The sequence below is a fragment of the Pezoporus wallicus genome, unplaced genomic scaffold (assembly GCF_028554395.1).
Source record: "Pezoporus wallicus isolate ANWC-B61680 ecotype Strahan unplaced genomic scaffold, APGP_CSIRO_Pwel_v1 contig_6520, whole genome shotgun sequence".
In the NCBI taxonomy this organism is placed as follows: domain Eukaryota; kingdom Metazoa; phylum Chordata; class Aves; order Psittaciformes; family Psittacidae; genus Pezoporus; species Pezoporus wallicus.
The window spans coordinates 477,612-497,097 of NW_026636887.1; the positions used below are offsets into that span (position 1 = coordinate 477,612).

At 38.9% G+C, this 19,486-nt stretch overlaps 1 protein-coding gene across 5 annotated transcripts in view; it reads right to left on the reverse strand.

Moving 5' to 3' along the window:
* STK24 (serine/threonine kinase 24) overlaps nt 1-17,561 on the reverse strand; it is a 48,043-nt gene extending 30,482 nt beyond the window's left edge. Inside the window, exons 1-2 of one of the 5 annotated variants that reach the window (XM_057402088.1) lie at nt 17,005-17,548; nt 5,509-5,739 (exon numbers count right to left, since the gene is read on the reverse strand). In XM_057402088.1, coding sequence (XP_057258071.1) covers nt 5,509-5,739; nt 17,005-17,247 — 474 coding nt within the window. In that variant the 5' untranslated portion in view covers nt 17,248-17,548. Of the gene's footprint in view, nt 1-5,508; nt 5,740-16,504; nt 16,722-17,004 lie in introns of those variants that run through there. The other 4 variants (XM_057402089.1, XM_057402090.1, XM_057402091.1 and 1 more) reach the window with 4 other exon arrangements.
* Between the last annotated feature and the right edge of the window lie 1,925 nt (nt 17,562-19,486).

Genomic DNA, 19,486 nt, shown 5'->3' on the forward strand with positions numbered 1-19,486 from the left:
TCTTTTTGTTGTTTAGGTGGGCTTTTTAGGGGGAGGGGGGATGGGTTTGCTTCATTTCTATTGTGGCTTCTTTTTGGTTTTGTTTTTTTTTTGTTTAAGAACTCTTAAAATACTTTCATAGAATGGGAAGCTGTCTGGTTAAAAACTGGGGAAAATAAACCAGATGTCCGATTCTCATTGGGTCAAGAAGTTTAAATAGTTCAAAACAGGGTATCCGAAAAGCTACAAAGCATGCTAGAAAAATACACCTGAAGGATGAAGAAATACGTGCTTAGTAGTATTTTTTAAAACACGTACTACAAGACTAGCTCAATACCAGTTCAATACAGTATCACTTGTACCTTCTTATATTGGATGTTGAAACTACTTAGTGAACATTTGCTCTACCATTATATTCACATGTATAGAAGTCTAAGAGAATTTTAAGACTTTAATGTATGCATACATTAAAAAAACACATTAATCTTCTGTTCATATAGCTCAGCTTTGAGTGACATACATGTATATGTATGCAAAAAAGCCAAGATCCTTTATTCTTCACATGTATGTCATGACATATATATATATACACATTAAAAAAGCCAAGAAATTTATTCTTCAACCACTGAAAGACAAATTAATTTCCTCATCTATTTCTAAATAGTAATAAAAGATCAAAGAAATGAAAATGTTATGAAGCTATAATAAAACAGTAATTAGACTTATTAATGAAACTGGAAGAAAGTTATCAGAGAGGCATCTGAATCTTGAAAACAAACCAGATTCCAAACAGCTTGACCTAAAGAGGACAAGAGTAACAACTTCAGAACCAAATCTAATGAAGCTCTTGAAAAATTGGTATAGCAGAAAAAAAAAAAATGCAAAAAGAAGAGCTGACAGAAAACCTGTTGGAATAGGTAGCATACCAGTATTTTTAAAGAGTTACAGTATGGCAAAACTCAGAAGAGACAGAAAAAGACTTCAGATAATTTTATAATTAAAATAAAATAAATCTAAGAAGAATCACAAGGAATCCTTGTTCGATTATAAAAGAGGCAATGGATGCCGTTACCTAAAAACCCAAAGCTGTAAACAGACCCAGAGAAGTTTCATTAAAGAATTTTGTAAGGATCTGAAAAGAGTTCTAATTCGTCTATCCATGAAGCATTTAATCAGATCACAGATGGAACAGATAAACCTTTCATTTGGAAGACAGCATGGATAAGATGATTCCCAGAGCACAGAGATAACAGATTCACTACCTATTTTGTTAAGCTTAGTTCATTAAGGAGCACTGATACAGGTTTTTAACACACCACAGATAAGGAAGAGCAATTCCTCTAGATATGCACCCATATAAACCATGTCACTGCAATGTACCTTAAGAGCAACATTCTGGCTACTTACTATCTCCTACAGTATACAAACGTCCTTTGGCCCAACAGAATGGAAACATGAGAATGTCATGTTTTAAAATGTGGTTTAGAGAGGAGAATTTGCATTTCTGTCTTATGTAGCTATTTTGTTTCTGACAAAAACATGTTCTGCAAATTGATTTATATTCAAGATGACAACCGCAACTTCCTAAATTGGTACCCACTTCACTACTGCTTATTACTTCATTTGAATTAGCTCTGACCACAGCAATTGCCCACACGTCTCCAACAAAAGTTGTAAAGAACGAAGTCCAAAGGGAATGGAAGGCTTGATTTATGTGAGCAATAACCTGTTTTTTATTCAAGACACACTGTGTTAAAGCAGTAACAGATATGGATTAGTCTCTGAAAATGAATAAATAAATAAATAATTCTGAATTAATTAGGATATACACAAAATTTTAGCGTAAAAAAAAATTACAAGGCTTTTGGGTACAGAACCCTAATTTTTAGCTACTTTTGAGAGTTTTTTTTTTTAATGTAAATTTCTAGGATAAAGTAAATGCATTAACCCATCAAATGATAACGCTCATTTCAAGTTGTACTTCCATGAGTATCATGCAGTAGACACCAACAGCTTGACAAGCTGTTCTCATGAACATCACCTGAAGACAGTGAGAGGCCTCAGGCAAGTACAGCAGTATTATATAAGCACTCTAATATTTCCATTCTAACTGGCATGTATAATCTCGTAGCTTAATTGAAGCAGGTATGAAATAACAGAGAACGAAGAACAATACAAGGATTTACCAGAGATAGATGATTCAGGTGTTAAAAAAAGGAAAAAAAAAAAAAGGAAAAAATAAATCAACCACAAAACGTTCTGGCTACCTAAAAGATCTTTAAAGATACAAACACCTTCTTGGCAAAGCCTATTAACCACCTTTGTTGAAAATATAGAATGCCTCTTAAAATCTGACGATTATTTTAAAGGATACCAGAGCAAGTACTCAGCAATTACATAAACTTGTTCTCAAAAGGGACATGAAGTATTAATCATCAGGTCTGCAGTATCCCAAATGAGATATTTTTCTTTTCCAGCACCTTGAAACTTGTTATAGCAAACAAATACCAAAAAGGTCTCACAAAAGATATTCCTACTTCACAACTGACATGGGAATATGTAGAAAAAAGTTATTATATAGTAAAAGACACCTCTTCAGCTCACAAAAGGATATGCAGTAAACCTAGGGGAAAAAAAAAAAAAAGACTGATCTAGAGCCAGAAAGAAAAAAATTAGAACAATTGAAATTGTTATTGGAATTGCTATTTGTCTGCCAAAAATAATGTAAAGAAAATCAATATAAGAGTTCTCTATAAACAGAAACGTTTTTCTATCTAAGATGCACCAGACACATGGACAGCACACATCACACTGCACAGGCTTTAGAGAATAATCATCACTGCAGTGGCTGGCAATATAACCTAAGCTCCTACCATTTTCCCCCTTGCTTACTTCAAAGAAGTTCATTCTCTGAGGAAATATGAATATCATACTTGTAATTAGTGCTAAAATGTCCAATTATGGAAGAAATAATGTCTCCTAATCTCTCAGGATGTGGAAAACTAATCTGTTGAACATTCTTGGTGATGGATTATCACACTGTCAGAAAGAGTTAAACGACAGTCAGGTCCTTAGAAGCCCTCAGACCCTTATGGCAGTCCTGGCTTGCAAATACAACAAAGATCTGCAGCAAATAAACCTAGATTCCTAGCCAAGAATATTAACCAATTAAACATTAATAATGCCCTTTTTAAGTGTGAGTCTGTGTGTGTATATATATATATATATATAATGACACATTATTACTATCCAATAACAAGACCTAACTCTTTAGAAAGTTAAGAGACCTGCAAAATGTTTCCTTGGCAAAGATTCTGTCACTTCAGCATGACCTAATAACCAGCACATATTAATTTTTAACAGCATAAAGAAATGAGATTTTGTTTTGAAGAGCAAAAGTTCTGTAGTACAAAGTGTCTTGCAAAACAACATACATCCACAAAGAACTGAAGCAATAAGTAAACATGAGTAGCAGTACATTCTACTAGGTATAAAAAGAGCTGTACTTTTCTTCCGGAGTCCTACACAGCCACTGTTAGTGCAATATCTAAGAAAATTGACACAGGTTGGAAAATTCACAGGCACTTGACTGAAGGGATGCAAAAGGCACAAGTATTTTCAGAGGGTCCTCCTCACAACAATAATCACAAATATCACTACCACTTCCATCAAGCCAAACCCATACAGGCTACCAAGTCCTACAGTCACGACTCTCCTTCAATTAGGAAAAGCAGCAGTTGCCATACTACGTTCATAACTTGTTCACATTCACTTAGCTCAAATTTGGACACTGGATTCTCTTTTTCAACAATATTATCCTAGAATCATCGAATGGCTCTGGAAAGAACCTTAAATTCATCTAATTCCAACCTCCCTGCCATGGGCAGGATGCCCCACACTAGACCATGTTGCCCAAAGCTCTGCCCAGCCTGGCCTTGAACACTGCCAGGGCTGGAGCATTTACCATTTCTTTGCGCAACCTGTTGCAGTGCCTTACCACCCTCACAATAAAGAACTTCTTCCTCATACCTAACCTGAACTTCCCTTGTTTAAGTGTAAACCCTATTCTATGATTCTAAGATTATATTGCTATTATACATTTTAAAAACAAGTGGCCTTCCCATTAAACAATTTTTCTTATATTCTATTTCACTTATCCTACAAGTTCTTACTGTTTCCCCTCTAAAAGGAACAGATTTGAAGCAGAGACACAGTCCAGGAGAGAAATACCTTTTTCGCCATATTTAACTATCAACCTAGACTGAGAAATTTCAAAGGTAGTAATAAAAGCCATGATGAAAAATATATCCGATTTACTGTGCTCAATTATGCGCCTCCTGATGCTTCTGAGATCTAGGCTATAAACTTCTAAGTCCAGTACTGATAACAGTTGTCAGGTCTGAAACCACTGACAAAGCCTTCAGAGACAAAATGTTTCAGAGCACAACAAAGAAAGGAAAAACTATACGTCCCTTCACTAATACATCTCCCGGACTCAGAAAAAAAAAGTCCATTTTTAACTTGGAAACTCTCTGGGAATCTCAGAAATCCAGAGATAAAATAGGGACCCCTTCAAAACCTTCATGGATTTGCTGATGAACAGAATGCTTCTGCAAAAGCAGACTGAAAGTTGAAATATTTTCAGCCGACTTGTAACTTCAAACCCTATCATGAGAATAATCTCTTATCAAGATTGCCATCTCACTGTCATAGCAGAAAGAGCTATACAGATGGCGACAGTCTGACCAAAGAAATACAGTAGTACCAAAAGCTTCCAGATATTTTCAATACTCTCCAGATGTAATAAATTGCTATATCCATCCAATTAAAAACAAACAAACAAAACCACAACACACGTCTATCTAGCATACTTAAAACTGAGCCCTGAAATTAAATAATATAGCAGGGGGAGGGAAAGGAAACAGATTCAGAAGGCAGTTAATGGAAACTCCTATTAGCTTCACTTACAGCCAACGTGCTGTTTGCAAATGTGCAAATAAATTAACTTTTAGATTTTAATTTTTACATCACTCAGATCAAGGCTTGGCGCATTCTCCTTTGAAAGGCAACCTAAGCTTTGCTACTGATCAAGCCTTGATGAAAAACTTCAAGATTCACAAAACAGTTGATACTACATTGTTTTTCAATGGTTTTGACAGTTCAAAGTAAATGCAGACTTAGGTTATATTTTCTGAATTTAAACAATAGTTAGAGTAACATTCTCCTAATATTAAGAGAATCTAAACAGATTACTCTAGAGCTTAACAAACTGATGTTATTTGATTTCTTTTTGTACAGAAACAGCAAAGGACACATGTCTTTTTTTTTGTTTGTTTGTTTCTATTAAGTTCTGTCACATACTTCACAAAACACAGTATCTCATTCTTTCCGTAAAACTGAAAGGACAAAAATACACTTTTCTTCAACTGAGGTCTGACTGAAGCCTTGCCAATGAAAACAGGCATGACTGGATAACTTGGGAAAGAACTACTTATAAAATCAAACCACCATCATCTGTAGGCATCTTACCTTTAAATAGGATCCATAATATTTAGTTACATATGGACTGTCACACTGACTCAGCACTGTGATTTCTTGTTGGATGTCTTCTATTTCATCTTCTGCCTCTTCCAGGTCAATAATTTTTATAGCAACCACTTTCTGAGTCCGATTGTCAATTCCTTTAAAAACTTCACCAAAAGAACCCTTACCAATTTTCTCCAGTTTTGTAAACAATTCTTCTGGATCTGCCTTCAGAGTCTGTTAAAAGCAAAAGAAAAGTTACTCAGTATTTGTAACATTAAAACAAAATGCGATATTTTTAAAGGCAACAAATACTTCAAATTCTACATATTCCTATTTATTCACCTATTCTTTTTCTATCTCCACAACTAATGTCTTCTTCCTACATCCCTTATATTCCTGTATATATAGTACAAGTGTCACACCACCCCCCTGACAGGGTTTTCTCTGGCATCAGAAAGTGCTGTTACCTCAATTTTTTTTCTTTGCCAATAAACCATGCCCAGGCATGAAGAATGAAAGATCCTTAACAAAGATTCAGTTTCTATTAAAGCCAAAATATATCAAATACCACTAACAATAAAAGTAAACTTTTTGTCTACCATTTCCTCTTGAAATTAGCTGTTCCCCAGAACCCACACGTCCTACTCTCTTGAATTATTCACATCTCAGCCTCTTAAGGATCTTGCTGCCACTCATCAGTGTGCAGACTACTATTTCCTTTTGATAGATGTGGCAAGCAAACCTCTTCAATTTTCTCCTACTAGGAAACTACATGCATGAACTGCCATGCTTCCTTATTCCTAATCCCAAGGTTTTCTCAAGCAGAATTTCTATTTTTATTCTTCTATCAGTTGGCTAAACATGTTCACTCCTAAAAACATCCAGTTTCCAGCTGTCTTGTCACTGGATTTGAACAGTCACAGAAAACTGTGAGGGCTCACCTAAACATGCGACTAGGACCTAGGTGGATTGCTTTGCCGTATTTGTTTATTCTTCGCTGTCAAGTTCTCAGTTAGATATTGCTGCTCTTAGACTTGTCACTTTCAGTGCATGTAAGGTAAGCTCTACTGTGTACCTTCTTAATCTAACACCAAGGAGCCATTATAGCTAACAAAAATATATATAAATCACAATTGAACTGGAATAGTCATAGGTAGAGGGAATAGGCATGAAATGAAGAAAAATAGGATAAGATTACTTCAAATCTTGCCCTTAAGAAATAAAACAAACCTTTCAAAAGACTTGTCATTGCTCTTAAGAGGATAAGGTTCATGCTAAGTGAAAATACACTGTTGATACAGAAAAAGGCTCATGCCTAAATAAGCATAAAACCACACAGTTTATATCTAGCCAAACCTTGTAGAAGCATAAAGAAAGGGAATGAAAATTTCTAAGTTACCAGTGGTAAGCACTGAGCCAACATTTTCTCTTTAACAATTCAATTTAGCTTACACAGCATCTCCCACCTATACTTCTAATTCTGCTCTCACATCTCAAAGGCTACGTAATTAACCCATGCTGCCCCTAGAGGAAGATAGTCTAGAAGATATTTTAGTTTGCCTGGTGGCATTTGAATTTCACAGCTGAATTAGGAGTTTTGAGAGAAACTTACCCAATTCTCTGGGCAGTGTGTTTGTGAAGCAGTTTGGATTCTACCATCATATGGAGCAAATTTTGAGTACACTGTTGTTTCTAATACTTTAAAGAAAGCTATTAGACATACAGTTTTCAGATCATCCCAGGAACTGATCACTGGCACAATCAGTCCAAAGAAAAAATATTCCAAGTATAAGGCAAGACTTCACCAGTCCCAAGGATTTCCCCAATTTACATTCATTTATCTATCCAAAGTCAGTTTCAGGAAACAAACAGAAGGACATCAGGTTTCAGCACTCTTTCACCATTAAAAGGAACACAGCAAGAGATCCAAGCTCTTTTCCACCAAAAGAAGTTTTTAATTTCAATGTAATGAGAATTATACACTACTACACACTATTACACACTATTAAATATTACATACATAATATGCCAATGTATATCTCACTTGGAAAACAGACCAGGGCACTTCATGTTTTCCAGCAAGTGTAGTTACCCTTTAGCCACAGAGTAGCCCTTACCAATGCTTCTAAGGACAACATTTATAAGAAATAACAAAACTGGGGACCTAATCATGCTGTAGTGATTCTCCTCATGGTCCACAGAATGCTCTTTGGTCAATATTTAAAAACAGTTTTCTCTGAGAGTCCTTCATGAATAAAAATAACCTCAACACTTGCATCAGGTATTTTTCCTTGTGGGAGACAATTATCAGTCTACGTTTTCATACCTACTGTGTTAACAGTTTGAGATAACATGCTGTAGTGCTGTGCATGCCTAATCCATCCAAACAAGTCTTTTAGTTCCATTCACTAGCCACAGGAATCTAAGCATTACATCATTACAAAAGCATTTGAGTAAATCACAAACCAATCCCAGTTTTAGCGGCCTAAAAGAATTCTGTGTTGCACCTCCAAAGACAAAGTCACAGTGTACTTGAGTTGTTTATATGGAGAAAAACAGCAGCTATTTGCCAGCAGCTCTTTGAGATCTGTTGGCTGTATGTATTCATCCCCTATTTTTCCTTTTCCCCTCAAACCTCTATCACAATTGTATATTAAAGTCAATTACACCATGGCACCACAGTTTCCTTAGACTTTCAGAACTCTCACAGCTTCATTTTTACAGTGTCAGGCTCTTGGGATTCTGATATTAGGCTTTTGCAGTTTTACAAAACAACACAAAAGAACACTGTACCAGGTATTTTGTGCTAAGAATTCCAGAAAAGCAGGAAGAGAATGGTTCCTGGAAGTCCTGAGAAGCAGGGGAGAATTGCTCCTCTTTGATTTTTTTTTTTTTTACAATCAAAATTTTGCAGCCATTTTGAAATGTTATTTTTTCAATAATAGATGGAACTAATATAACTAAAATTATTACCAATAGTTCCTACTCCAAGTTCCTTGTGAAATCACTTCTTATATAAAAAAAAAGCACCCCTTTTCCTTCCCAAATCAGAACTTCTGTAAATTATTTTGTAAAGTTTTAAAATTTAAAAGCTGACATTCCTGAATTTTGTTCTGAGCAACAGGAGGCAGTGGTTATTTAACAAAAAAAAGCTCTTTTGCTCTGTAAGAAAGTCTGAATTTTCTTCTCAGGAGGCCACATGTTTGAAGTGAGAACCTTAAACTACTGGCAACCTTTGTTTAATGACAACCACCAGTTGACCTCTTTTTAATAACCTGCTCTGTTTCAAAAATGGAGAGATTAGGCCTTCAGATACATAATGAACTGCTTGAATTTGGATATACACGAGTGGCCAATTCCCATTCATTTTTCCAAGATCACATCTGGAAAGGATTCTCTCCAAATTTATTTTTGTTTATTTTTGTAGATACTTCCAACAGAGCCAAAATAAATAAACAGCTTTATAAATATCCTCTCTAAATGACTGAATAGATTAAATGTCTTCCAGAGATTGTGTTACTACAATTTTGCGGGCTTTACTCTTCACAAGCTTTTACACTTAGCCTATAGCTTTTTCCTACCAATATTAAAATAAAGGGAACCAATAAAAGAGCCTTCATGTAACCGGGCACACCAAACATTGCTAGAAACCACAGAATAGAATAGCAGTATCTGCTGCAAATGGATAAAGCTAATCACCTGGTTTGACAGTGAGACAGATCTTCAAAGTGCGTCACAGAACGCATTGTGGCAAATCAAAAACAAATTCTGGAACACTTAGATGTAATGATTACAGAACTTTCCGCTTCCATAACCACTTGAATTAGTTTGGGTTTTGTTTTTAATAGTTTTTCACATTTCCAAACACCAATCACAACCATCCTGTCTCAGTCTCCAGACTGTCTAGCCATGCAGACCAAAGTCCTTTCTTTTCGCCATAAGCTGGAGCTTGGGTAATTTCTCTGTACTTGCTCCACATTGGATTCATTACTTTTGACCTTAATCAGCCAGAAAAATACATATTGCACTTAAAATTATCTCTTCGCAGTATCTAACATCACTGTCACCCTCGACTAAGAATAAAGATAGTCCAATACATTCTCAAATTCTATTTATTCAATTAGCCTCATGGCTCAAACTCAGCTGTTACCAGCTAAACCCACTTACCTCTTCCTAAGCCTCTGCATTTCCAAGTGATGAAAGGAGGTAGGAGCTCCCAGCCTCCTGCAAATGTTCTTTGAAATAATTCATACTTATGACACCTTGCACTTCATGCTACTTTGTTGAGTAAGTCAAATCCTCAAGGTTGTGTAGTTCTTCAGTAACAGCCTCTAAAGCATAACAGATGCCTTTAAATTTTGTACCATCAGCACATTTTATCAGCATGCATTGCCTTTTTTTATGATAAGGTCACTTCTCAGTCACCAACTGTCAAGAACAATCCTGGAGAAACCAGCAGTATCATCTGCTCTGGTATCACCTCTCTAGTACTCTCCTCATAGCAAGGGCTACACAGGTCTTACAATGTATTTATTTTTATGAATCTCTAATTCTTATCTAACTGTAGATGAGAATACTACTCAACTCATCTATACTAACTGCTTGTATAGCTCAATAGAAAGTGTTACTGAAATTCAAACTAGTTAGATCAAACTTTATCTACAACCATTCTGACCTAACATACAGCTTTAACTGAGTCTTTTTCTGCATCTCATTCCAGTTCTTATTTCTAACCTCTTTTTATGAAGGGTTATTCATCCAGATATTCTAGGAAAGGGTTAAATCCCTATTTTTCTCTTTAACTTACAAGAATTACAAGTCATATCTATATTCAAGTTCTCAAGCTTATTTGGGCAACTGATTTTACTTGCTCTTATTTCTCTATGTCTGCTCTTTTGAAGCAGATCATCCAAAGCCTATTCACCTCATCACAGACCAGTATAAAGCGGCTTTTATTTTTGGTTTTCCCCCCACAGAGCTAGTCGCACAAGAGGCAGCAAAGGAGAGAAAGCATAAATTTGTACTGAAAAAAAAACAAAAAACAAAACAACCACAATTAAAAGAAAAAACATCTCCACAAAACACCCATACAAGATGGTGTCACATCAGGAAAATCTTCTATGAACAAGAAGCTTTAGATTTTGCAACCCAGCAACTCGCCTTTCTGAAAAGTGTACAAGGTTTTGCTTTCAGCAACACATATACACCATATGTGAATAACTGATACAATACACAAGATCATTTCCTGCAATTGAGGGGAAACTAAAATAAAATGGATGCAGTAAGCAGAAAATAAATCGCTCAACTTTATTGCATTGTATCAAGCCCTACTTGTATTTTAAAAGTGCAGTCAAATATCAGAAGTATTTTAATTTATAGTCTTGGACTTAACTAAACAAAAATAAAACAATGAAAGAAAATTTTAAGAAGCCTTAAAATTTGAAACAAAGGGAGCTCTTAATTTTATCTATTGACAATAAAGTAAAATCAGCTGAACTAGGATAGACATCTATAATTATCATGAATAGCAACAACGGATTTTTTTCTTTTTAGAAGACTAGTCAGCAAAACATAACAAAAGGTACAAGAGCCAGAATGAAAGTGTTCATATGCATTAACTATGTGTAAAACTAAGATCTAGCTGTTTCACTGAGAATTCGTACATACGAAAAACCCACGATTGTTCTTTTTTATTATTCAAATATACACATTCCATATTTCTCATTTTCCATCTCCAGTAATTAGACACGCTAGCATAAGGAAATTATAGAATCACAGAATGGTTAGGGTTGGAAAAGACCTTAAGATCATCTAGTTCCAATCCCCTGCCATGGGCAGGAACACCTCATACCAGGCAGTGTTTCCCAAGGCTCTGTCCAGCCTGGCCTTGAACACTGCCAGAGATGGAGCATTCACAGTTTGCTTAGGCAACCTCTTCCAGTGCCTCGTCACTCTCACAGTAAAGAGCTTCTTATTTATATCTAACCTGAACCCTCCCACCCCCCCCCCCCCCCCCCCCCCGTGTTAGAAAGAATAAATTCCAATATGCTGAATTTCTGAAGTTTCTCAAGCTCTTTCTAATGTAACATCACTAAAAACTTTCATAACCTATAACTGACTTCCCCTCCTCCATGCATTACACTTTTAAAATGTAAATGACTGCAACTGAAAAATCTCTCCATGCCTTGAGCACACAGGGAAAACAACAGCAGACATGGCTTAGCAGTGAAACCCAAAGTGTTTTTAGACACTAAGAGAAAGACAATTGAAGAAGAGAGGGCCCCCCCACCCCCCAAAAAAACCCAAACATTTTAGAATGTCTCTCACTTGTTTCCACTTGCTAAAAAGTTCCAACATGGTAAAAATTATTATTATCTAAGTTATTGATTAAAAAAAACAACAAAAAACAAAACAACAGAAAGTAGTGGCTCTTTGTGGAAATTCTCACCGTTCTGGCAAGCGGCTGAACCAATCGTGTTGATAGAGGCCATTAGAAATTTATGTTGCATTAATACTAACTGAGCAAAAAAAGAAAAATAATGAGTTTTAGGATCTACAGCAATCTAATAATTTGAGGCGAGTCTCTTCTTTCACCCATTCTATCATCTGACAAGAAAATTCAAATGTATGTCTCTTAAGAAGCTGCTGAAGAGTGCAACTACAAAGAAAATAGGGAAGTAAAAGTATTTCCAAAATTTCCCTGTTTCATGCCTCAGTTTCTATAGTTACACCACAGAAGGCTCTTAGTTCTACAGCAAGGTAGAATCAACACATGGAAGAGTTTGATGCTTGTGCAACCTTAATGTTTGTTACTTTCAGATCTGCTCTTGTCGACTAAGAAGGAACAATTCCATGCATAGATACTTCTAACAAACAAAGCATTTACTGGCTTATGAAACCAGTTTCACTAAAAAGGGCGGCCTGTTCAATATAATTCTTCAAAAAAGCAAACTACATTGATCCGATTTGGGAACTATACATCCTGAGCACATCCAGGAGTTTGGTTTCTGATAATACACTAAAGCTTAAAACAAGCCTGGGAAAAACAAATATAGAGATTTTTCACATCAATGAACTTGCGAATGCCATCATCACCTTGTATTGATCGTGGCTCAACACTCAATTAGGCACATAACCCAAACACATCAGCGTGAGTGAGTTAGCAACTTTGTCAAAATGAAGTTGCTATATTCATAGCCAAGCTTCTCTGGACCAAAAAAGATTAAAGTTGACGGAATTTTAAAAGAACCTTTGGAATTTTATGAAGCTGATATAGGGACACACCTAAAAATACAAATAAAGCTTCTCAGAAAATAATTATTTTGGAAGAAAAAAAATAACAAACACCAAAAAACAAAAAAGTTCAGGGCTTCAGGGCATTTGGGGGAGGGAGGGTTAGGTGTTTTCAGCTGTTCTTCTTCTTGCCCCCTTTAGGAGATTGAAACAGGAAAAAAGGTGACAATAATTATTTCTAACCAGTACCAGTGTTCATTATGCCACAGAAGTGTATTTGAAACTCTTATTCACCTGAAATTACTTTTACTGTGGAAGCATCTAGAATTACAACTAGAAGTCAAACTTAGATCCATTTTAAACTGTAGCATTTACTGTATCATCTCAACACAGCGAACTCGAAAGAGGTAAAACACCTGTGGGGTTTTCCCACTTCTCTAGGATCTGAAACTGATGGAGCCATTTATCTGTCCTCAATAGCAGTTTAAAGTATTCTTATTGTTTACCATTATGTCTTACCATAATATAGGGCTCATTTTAAAGTAGGTTAATAAAAACTGTTCCATACAGTTATGTCACACAATTAGAAGTATATAGAAAAAGGTAAAAAAACCAAAAACCAAACCAACCAAACAAAAAAAGACAAAACAAAAAACCCCAACAAACAAAACAGAAAACTACACAAAACCGAAACAAAACAAAAAAAAAACCCACACCCACAACCTAACTGGTTTGCTGGTTCTCCAACTTCAGAGACAAAGAAAAATACAAGCAAACCAGATACACCTTAACCTCAAAACTTTTTAAGTGGGGAAAGAGAGAAGAAAGATGTTTAATCACTATTTATTTTAGCATTTTATTGTTAAAAATTACCTTCAAACTGGCTACTGCCCCGTATCCAACAGCTTGATGTACTGCAGCACTGTGCTCTGCAACTTCATCCACTAAGATTTTCTCTGCCAGCCTACATTTCCCAAGCATTTTGGTCCAACATACTCCAAAATATGTCACATTTCACCAAGCACACTTACTATAAGTGTATAAACACGGTACTTTATTATTTAAAGTATAGCTTCCATAAACAAGCTATAGAAGCTTATCACAGCCTTGGAACACAGGCCAGTGCAGAAATCAAGGTCATACACACTTATTCCAAGCCAGCCTTGCAGAAATCTCAGGCATTACAGACAAACAAGGATCTTCCCCAGGCAACTTCTATAAAGCACAAATAAGGAAGACAACATAATCTCAGTTTAGTAATGATGCACCTTCACGGCACACACTCAAATGCGTACCTACACAAAGCCCTTAAAACCAAGGACAGCATAATCTTTGGGTCCAAACTCATCTGCACACATAGAAATTTAGGTCAAAACCCAGCTCAGTTTTATTCAGGTTACAACATGGCCACTTCGCAGCAGACAGCGAATCTCAGGTTTTGACAACCTTCCAGCACCATCCTACATTTCCTCCACAGTTTTTCATTCCTTTGGCTCACTTTCTACCCACTCACTTTTTATGCATCACTCTTCAAACATTGATCAGAGATGTTGTTCAGAGAGAAATACATTAATCCTTCATTCCGCTGCTCTATTTACACAGTACTCAGATTACACCAAATAGCATTCAATAAAGCTTTGCCCCTGCATGTGATTTTTGGGGGTCAAGAAGTTGCTCTTGTTCACAGCTAGGATATTGACTGCTCTCTTGTGTAAATACAGCAAAGAATGTAGAAAAAAGCTGCATAACTTGTCACTGACACTGCTTATAGAGTTTGTTGCAGAAGCTGGTAGATGGGGAGGAGAGATCACACCACAGAAAAAGACAGTCCCGTGATTTAGGCAATTTAATTATAACCCTGAGAACTAAGCTCTGCTCCTCTCTCTCCTACATTGTAAGTCCCAAACCATAACTTTTGTCTTATATAAGTAGATGTCACACATTGTATGTACCTTCCTCTTTGAACATTATCTGCAAGTACAGGCACAGAGAATCATGTACTGAAAGCAGACCACCAAAAGACCGTTATATACTCTGACAGAATGGAAATGGATACAGACATCTTGAACTGGATGCATAAAATTAGCAAGTAGCATTTACATTGATGACAGACTTCATGCCTCTACCTATCAGCAAATCTTTACTTTGAAGTTTGTTTGGATTTGTTTGTTTTTACACTGGTAAAGTTCACTCTTGAGAAACTCTCATAAAATACAATAAAAATTCATAAGAAAAATAACACTGTCCTGAATAAAATGAGATTAGAAGTAAACTCCAAAATTATATGATCTAACAAAAAAACTGAATATCTATGCATTTAGTACAGCTAACAGTACCACAAACTAAATAACAAATCAAGTCAATAAAAACCACATCTCCTCAGAGAAATCACGCAATAACACACATAAGCAGTACACGCATATTGGTGGAATGATCTTCATCCTCTCACTTCTGAGCACCTACAAATCTGACCTCTTAATTCTAAAACATTACAGATTCTGTTTTAAAGTAAATATGTCATTATCTTCGTTCTAACATGCCTCAAAAGGATAAAAAAAATGCAACAATAACCTAGCCCTAGCCAAAGCAAGAAACCCTTATTCTCTGTTTCTGGCAATAGGCAAACTGCTCACATTTGGAAGGTGAACTTGAGCACTCAACAGCAGTACCTGCAGAGCAATAAATTAATCAGTTCACAGTGAGGGCCTACATACTCTATTTGGCATCCAGTACTATGCCTGAGCATAGAATTCGTGCTATGCCTAAGCATGTCACATTTTAAATTCAAATCCTCAGGTTATGTAAAGAAAACAGATTCGTGACTTTGAATCTTGAGTCGTGGAAAAACAAACCAGAGTAAATCAATACTTAAACCAAATTAAGCACAAAAACTTTCAATCCAGGAGATAAATTCAGAAAAACTTTACTTGCTGTTAATAAGTTTTCCTTTTGGAGGTGGGGACAGGGAAGTCTCTAATAAGATGCTGGACGCACTAGAATAACACCACACAAATACAAATGACCTTAATGTTTTTCTGGCAGTAGATTGCATCTGAACTAAGAAAAACAAGCGGAGAAAAGGCATCTCACTTACCAGAAAGCCACACCACTTGCTTCAAAATATAGTTATAACACAGAACCAGCAAATTCCATCGTATAACAGCAGCAACTAACCAACTCCCAGTTTGGCTCCCAAACACAATCCCTGGACGCCCACCTCAAGACAGCACTCCCACTAGCCAGCACCACAGACATGGGCACTGCAGCATGCGCTGAAGGTCAACGTTTTCAGGCCCCTTTTTTATGTATGTTCCCCTTAATCACGTCAAAACAACGGGACCGAAAGTCGCCCATGAAAGCACGCTTTGCTTCACGAATTAAAACACCGAGAATTACCGGACGGGAGGGGGGGAAGGCAAACCGCGCACTCCTCCGCTCCGCAGCCGCGCAGCAAAACAGCGGATACTGAGGAAGGAGAGAGGAAGGGAAGGATTCACCAGGCGGAGGGACTTCGTTAGGCATTACGCGAAGTGCTGACAGCACGGTTCGTTTCCACGGGTTACGAGGAGATCCCGCTCGTGCCCCCCAGCCCAGACCCCGGGGCCAAGTCCCCCTCGCCTTGTCCCCCCTCCAACCCAGAGAACCCCGGTACCGGCTCGCCCAGCGCCCCATCACACCGTTCCCCCCATCCCCAGTCGCGGGGGGAGGCGGCGAAGGTCCTGCCCTTGGGGCTCGCAGCTCCCTTCGCCCAGGGGATGATCCTCACCTGCATCCCCGGCAGGCCCGTCTGTACGGGGGAGTGAGCCATGGCGGCGGCGGCAGGGACGGGGCAGGAGGAGGGAAGGAGAAAAGGAGGAAGGAAGCCCGGTCTGCTCAGGCCGCTCTGGGGGACAGGGCTTAGCTCATCTCCACGTTCCCGTTCACACACAGCCCTTCCCCCGAGCGAACGGCGCCTGTGGTGGGAAAGGGGCCGTCCCAAGCACGGAGCCCCTCAGGCCTCCGTCACGGATGCTAATACCGGCAGCCGCTTCATCCCTCCTCTCTCTCCCTCCCCTTCCTCTTCCTCCTCCAGCCGGCGGCACGATGACTAAACCTGAGGGGGGGGGGGGGGGCGGCTACGGCAGCATGCGCGCGCGCGCGCCCGCCCCGCCCCTGCCACCCGGGTACCTGCCCGCGCGGCCCCGCCCGGTGCCCGCCTCGTCGTCCCTCCTCCCGCCGCCATCGCCTAACGGTGAAGGGGTTCGAGCGCCCCCCGACCGTACGTACCGCGGTGTACGGAGACCCGGCCTGAGCGGCTCTGGCGGTGCCTGTCCCCGAGCGCCGGGCTTGCATCGTCCCCGGGGCCGCAGGCACCTGGGCAGCGGCCTTGTGGGGTTTGCTGTGTCTCGTCCTTCGTGGTTTCGGTGGAGCCAGCCCGCAGCTGAAGAGCCGCTTGTCCTCTGCCGCCGCCCCTGCGAAGGGCGGCCTGCCGGCTGCCGGTGAGGCAGCACAGGTGAAACAGGCGAGCATCAGGCTCGGAGGCTGCTCGCTTAAAAGAAGACAGCCGGGGTGAGGCGGTAGATCGAGACGGCAGAAACCCTAGACATTTTGTGGTATGTCCTTTTCCTGCCTCCCTTTCACTTGGACGCTCCAAGAAAGGTCAGGGTAACGCTATCGCTGTGCTGAGGTATATGGTTTCAGGAAGCACTTCCTGTCTGAAGTTGCAAAAGCAGCAAACCAAGTGACAGTCGTGCTTCCACAACGCTTCCTCAGTGGCAGAAGAGTGGGTCAGCAGGCAGGTCTTCCACACACAAGACAAACCCTGAGCCCAAGCACAACCCTCCAGAACCTGACAATGATGTATTCCCTTTACTTGGCTTATTTAAGATGGGAGTAAAGAGTTCCATCACACAATTCCCAATGCACTATGGACTGCCAAAGAGTCTTGCCTTTTTTTTACCTGCAAAAAAAAAAAAGCTGCATAATCTCATGAGTATTAAAATTATTGAAATCTGTCAGGCAGTGGGCCTGGGACCCCCAGGGCAACAGTTCACCATCTTTTTAACTGCATTAAATAAAGGGCTGAGCATCCACCACAGCATAAATTTCTTTTTGGTAGGTAATTCGCTAGAAAGTTTGTACAAATATCTTATCTGCAGGAAACATAGAAGCCTTCCAGAAGCGGAGGGGAGCCTACAAGGATGCCAGAGGGGGACTCATCATCAGGGACTGTTGTGATAGGACAAGGGGTAATGGGTTTAAACTTACATAGGGGAAGTTTAGGTTAGATATTAGGAAGAAATTCTTCACTATGAGGGTGGTGAGGCCCTGGCACAGGTTGCCCAGAGAAGCTGTCGCTGCCTCATCCCTGGCAGTGTTCAAGGCCAGGTTGGACAGGGCTTTGAGCAACCTGGTCTGGTGGAAGATGTCCTTGCCCATGGCAGGGGGATGGAACTGGATGATGTTCAGGTCCTTTCCAACCCAAACCATTCTATCATTCTATGAAATGTAAAATAGTCTTACTGATACCCGGTTAGAATTCCCACTGAAGTTTTTCCTATAGTTATGGTATTCTTACCTAATATGGTCTGAGCTAATGCTACACAATCTCGTTTTCCTGAAACCTGTAGAAACATAAATGTCTCTAGATTTCTACCCCTCAGTCAAACTCAAATAAAATTAGCTAACAAACAGCCTTATTTGTCTATGTACACACACATTGATTGTTTCCCCAAGCTCTTGAGTACAGTGAAACACAGTGTTTTCCCAGTACAGTGAAAAACAGTGTTTTCCCAGCTCTTGACTATAGTGAAACACAGAAAGGATCATGGATAAAAATTGTGTAGAAAATTGAACCATTGGAATTCCTCGAGAAGTTGCTCATGAAGGAGTTGCTAGTTGCCTTAATGCTGGAATGGAATTTAAATTATGGGTGTTTTAACTTCAGGAAATATGAAAATGTTTCTACTGTTCACTGGTATGTAATTTTCTCAGAAATGCTGAAGCTTTCAATTGAGTTTTACCTCAGTCAAAAGACAAATAACAGTCACAATAACCCATATCAAAAATTTCTATTTGTTTTCTAAAGCATTTTTACAGTCATCTTTTTCTAGAAAAGGTAGGGCTTTAGTATCTCAATGGCTGCTCCACTGTGCGTAGTAGCTTTTTTTTTTCACTTGCTAGAGAGAAATTCAAACTTTTCCTTTGTCCCATGAGGCCTATTGAGCTTTCCCTACCTTACATAATATTAAAAATCCTTCTTGAGAAAATGTCAGGCTTCCCTTTGCCTGCGCAGCTTTATTTTACTTTTTTCTGTATAGTCATTATGATATCAACTTTATCCGTTTCTTTACTTTTTTTCTGCAGTTATACACCCAGGTGCAGAGTGAAAATAAAAAAGGTATCATAGAATCATGGAATAGTTAGGGTTGGAAAGGACCTTAAGATCATCTAGTTCCAACCCCCCTGCCATGGGCAGGGACACCTCCCACTAAACCATGTCACCTAAGGCTTTGTCCAACCTGGCCTTGAACACTGCCAGGGATGGAGCATTCACAGCTTCCCTGGGGAAAACATTCCAGTGCCTCACCACCCTAACAGGAAAGAATTTCCTCCTTATATCCAGTCTAAACTTCCCCTGTTTAAGTTTTAACCCCTTACCCCTTGTCCTATCACTACAGTCCCTAATGAAGAGTCCCTCCCCAGCATCCCTATAGGCCCCCTTCAGATACTGGAAGGCTGCTATGAGGTCTCCACTCAGCCTTCTCTT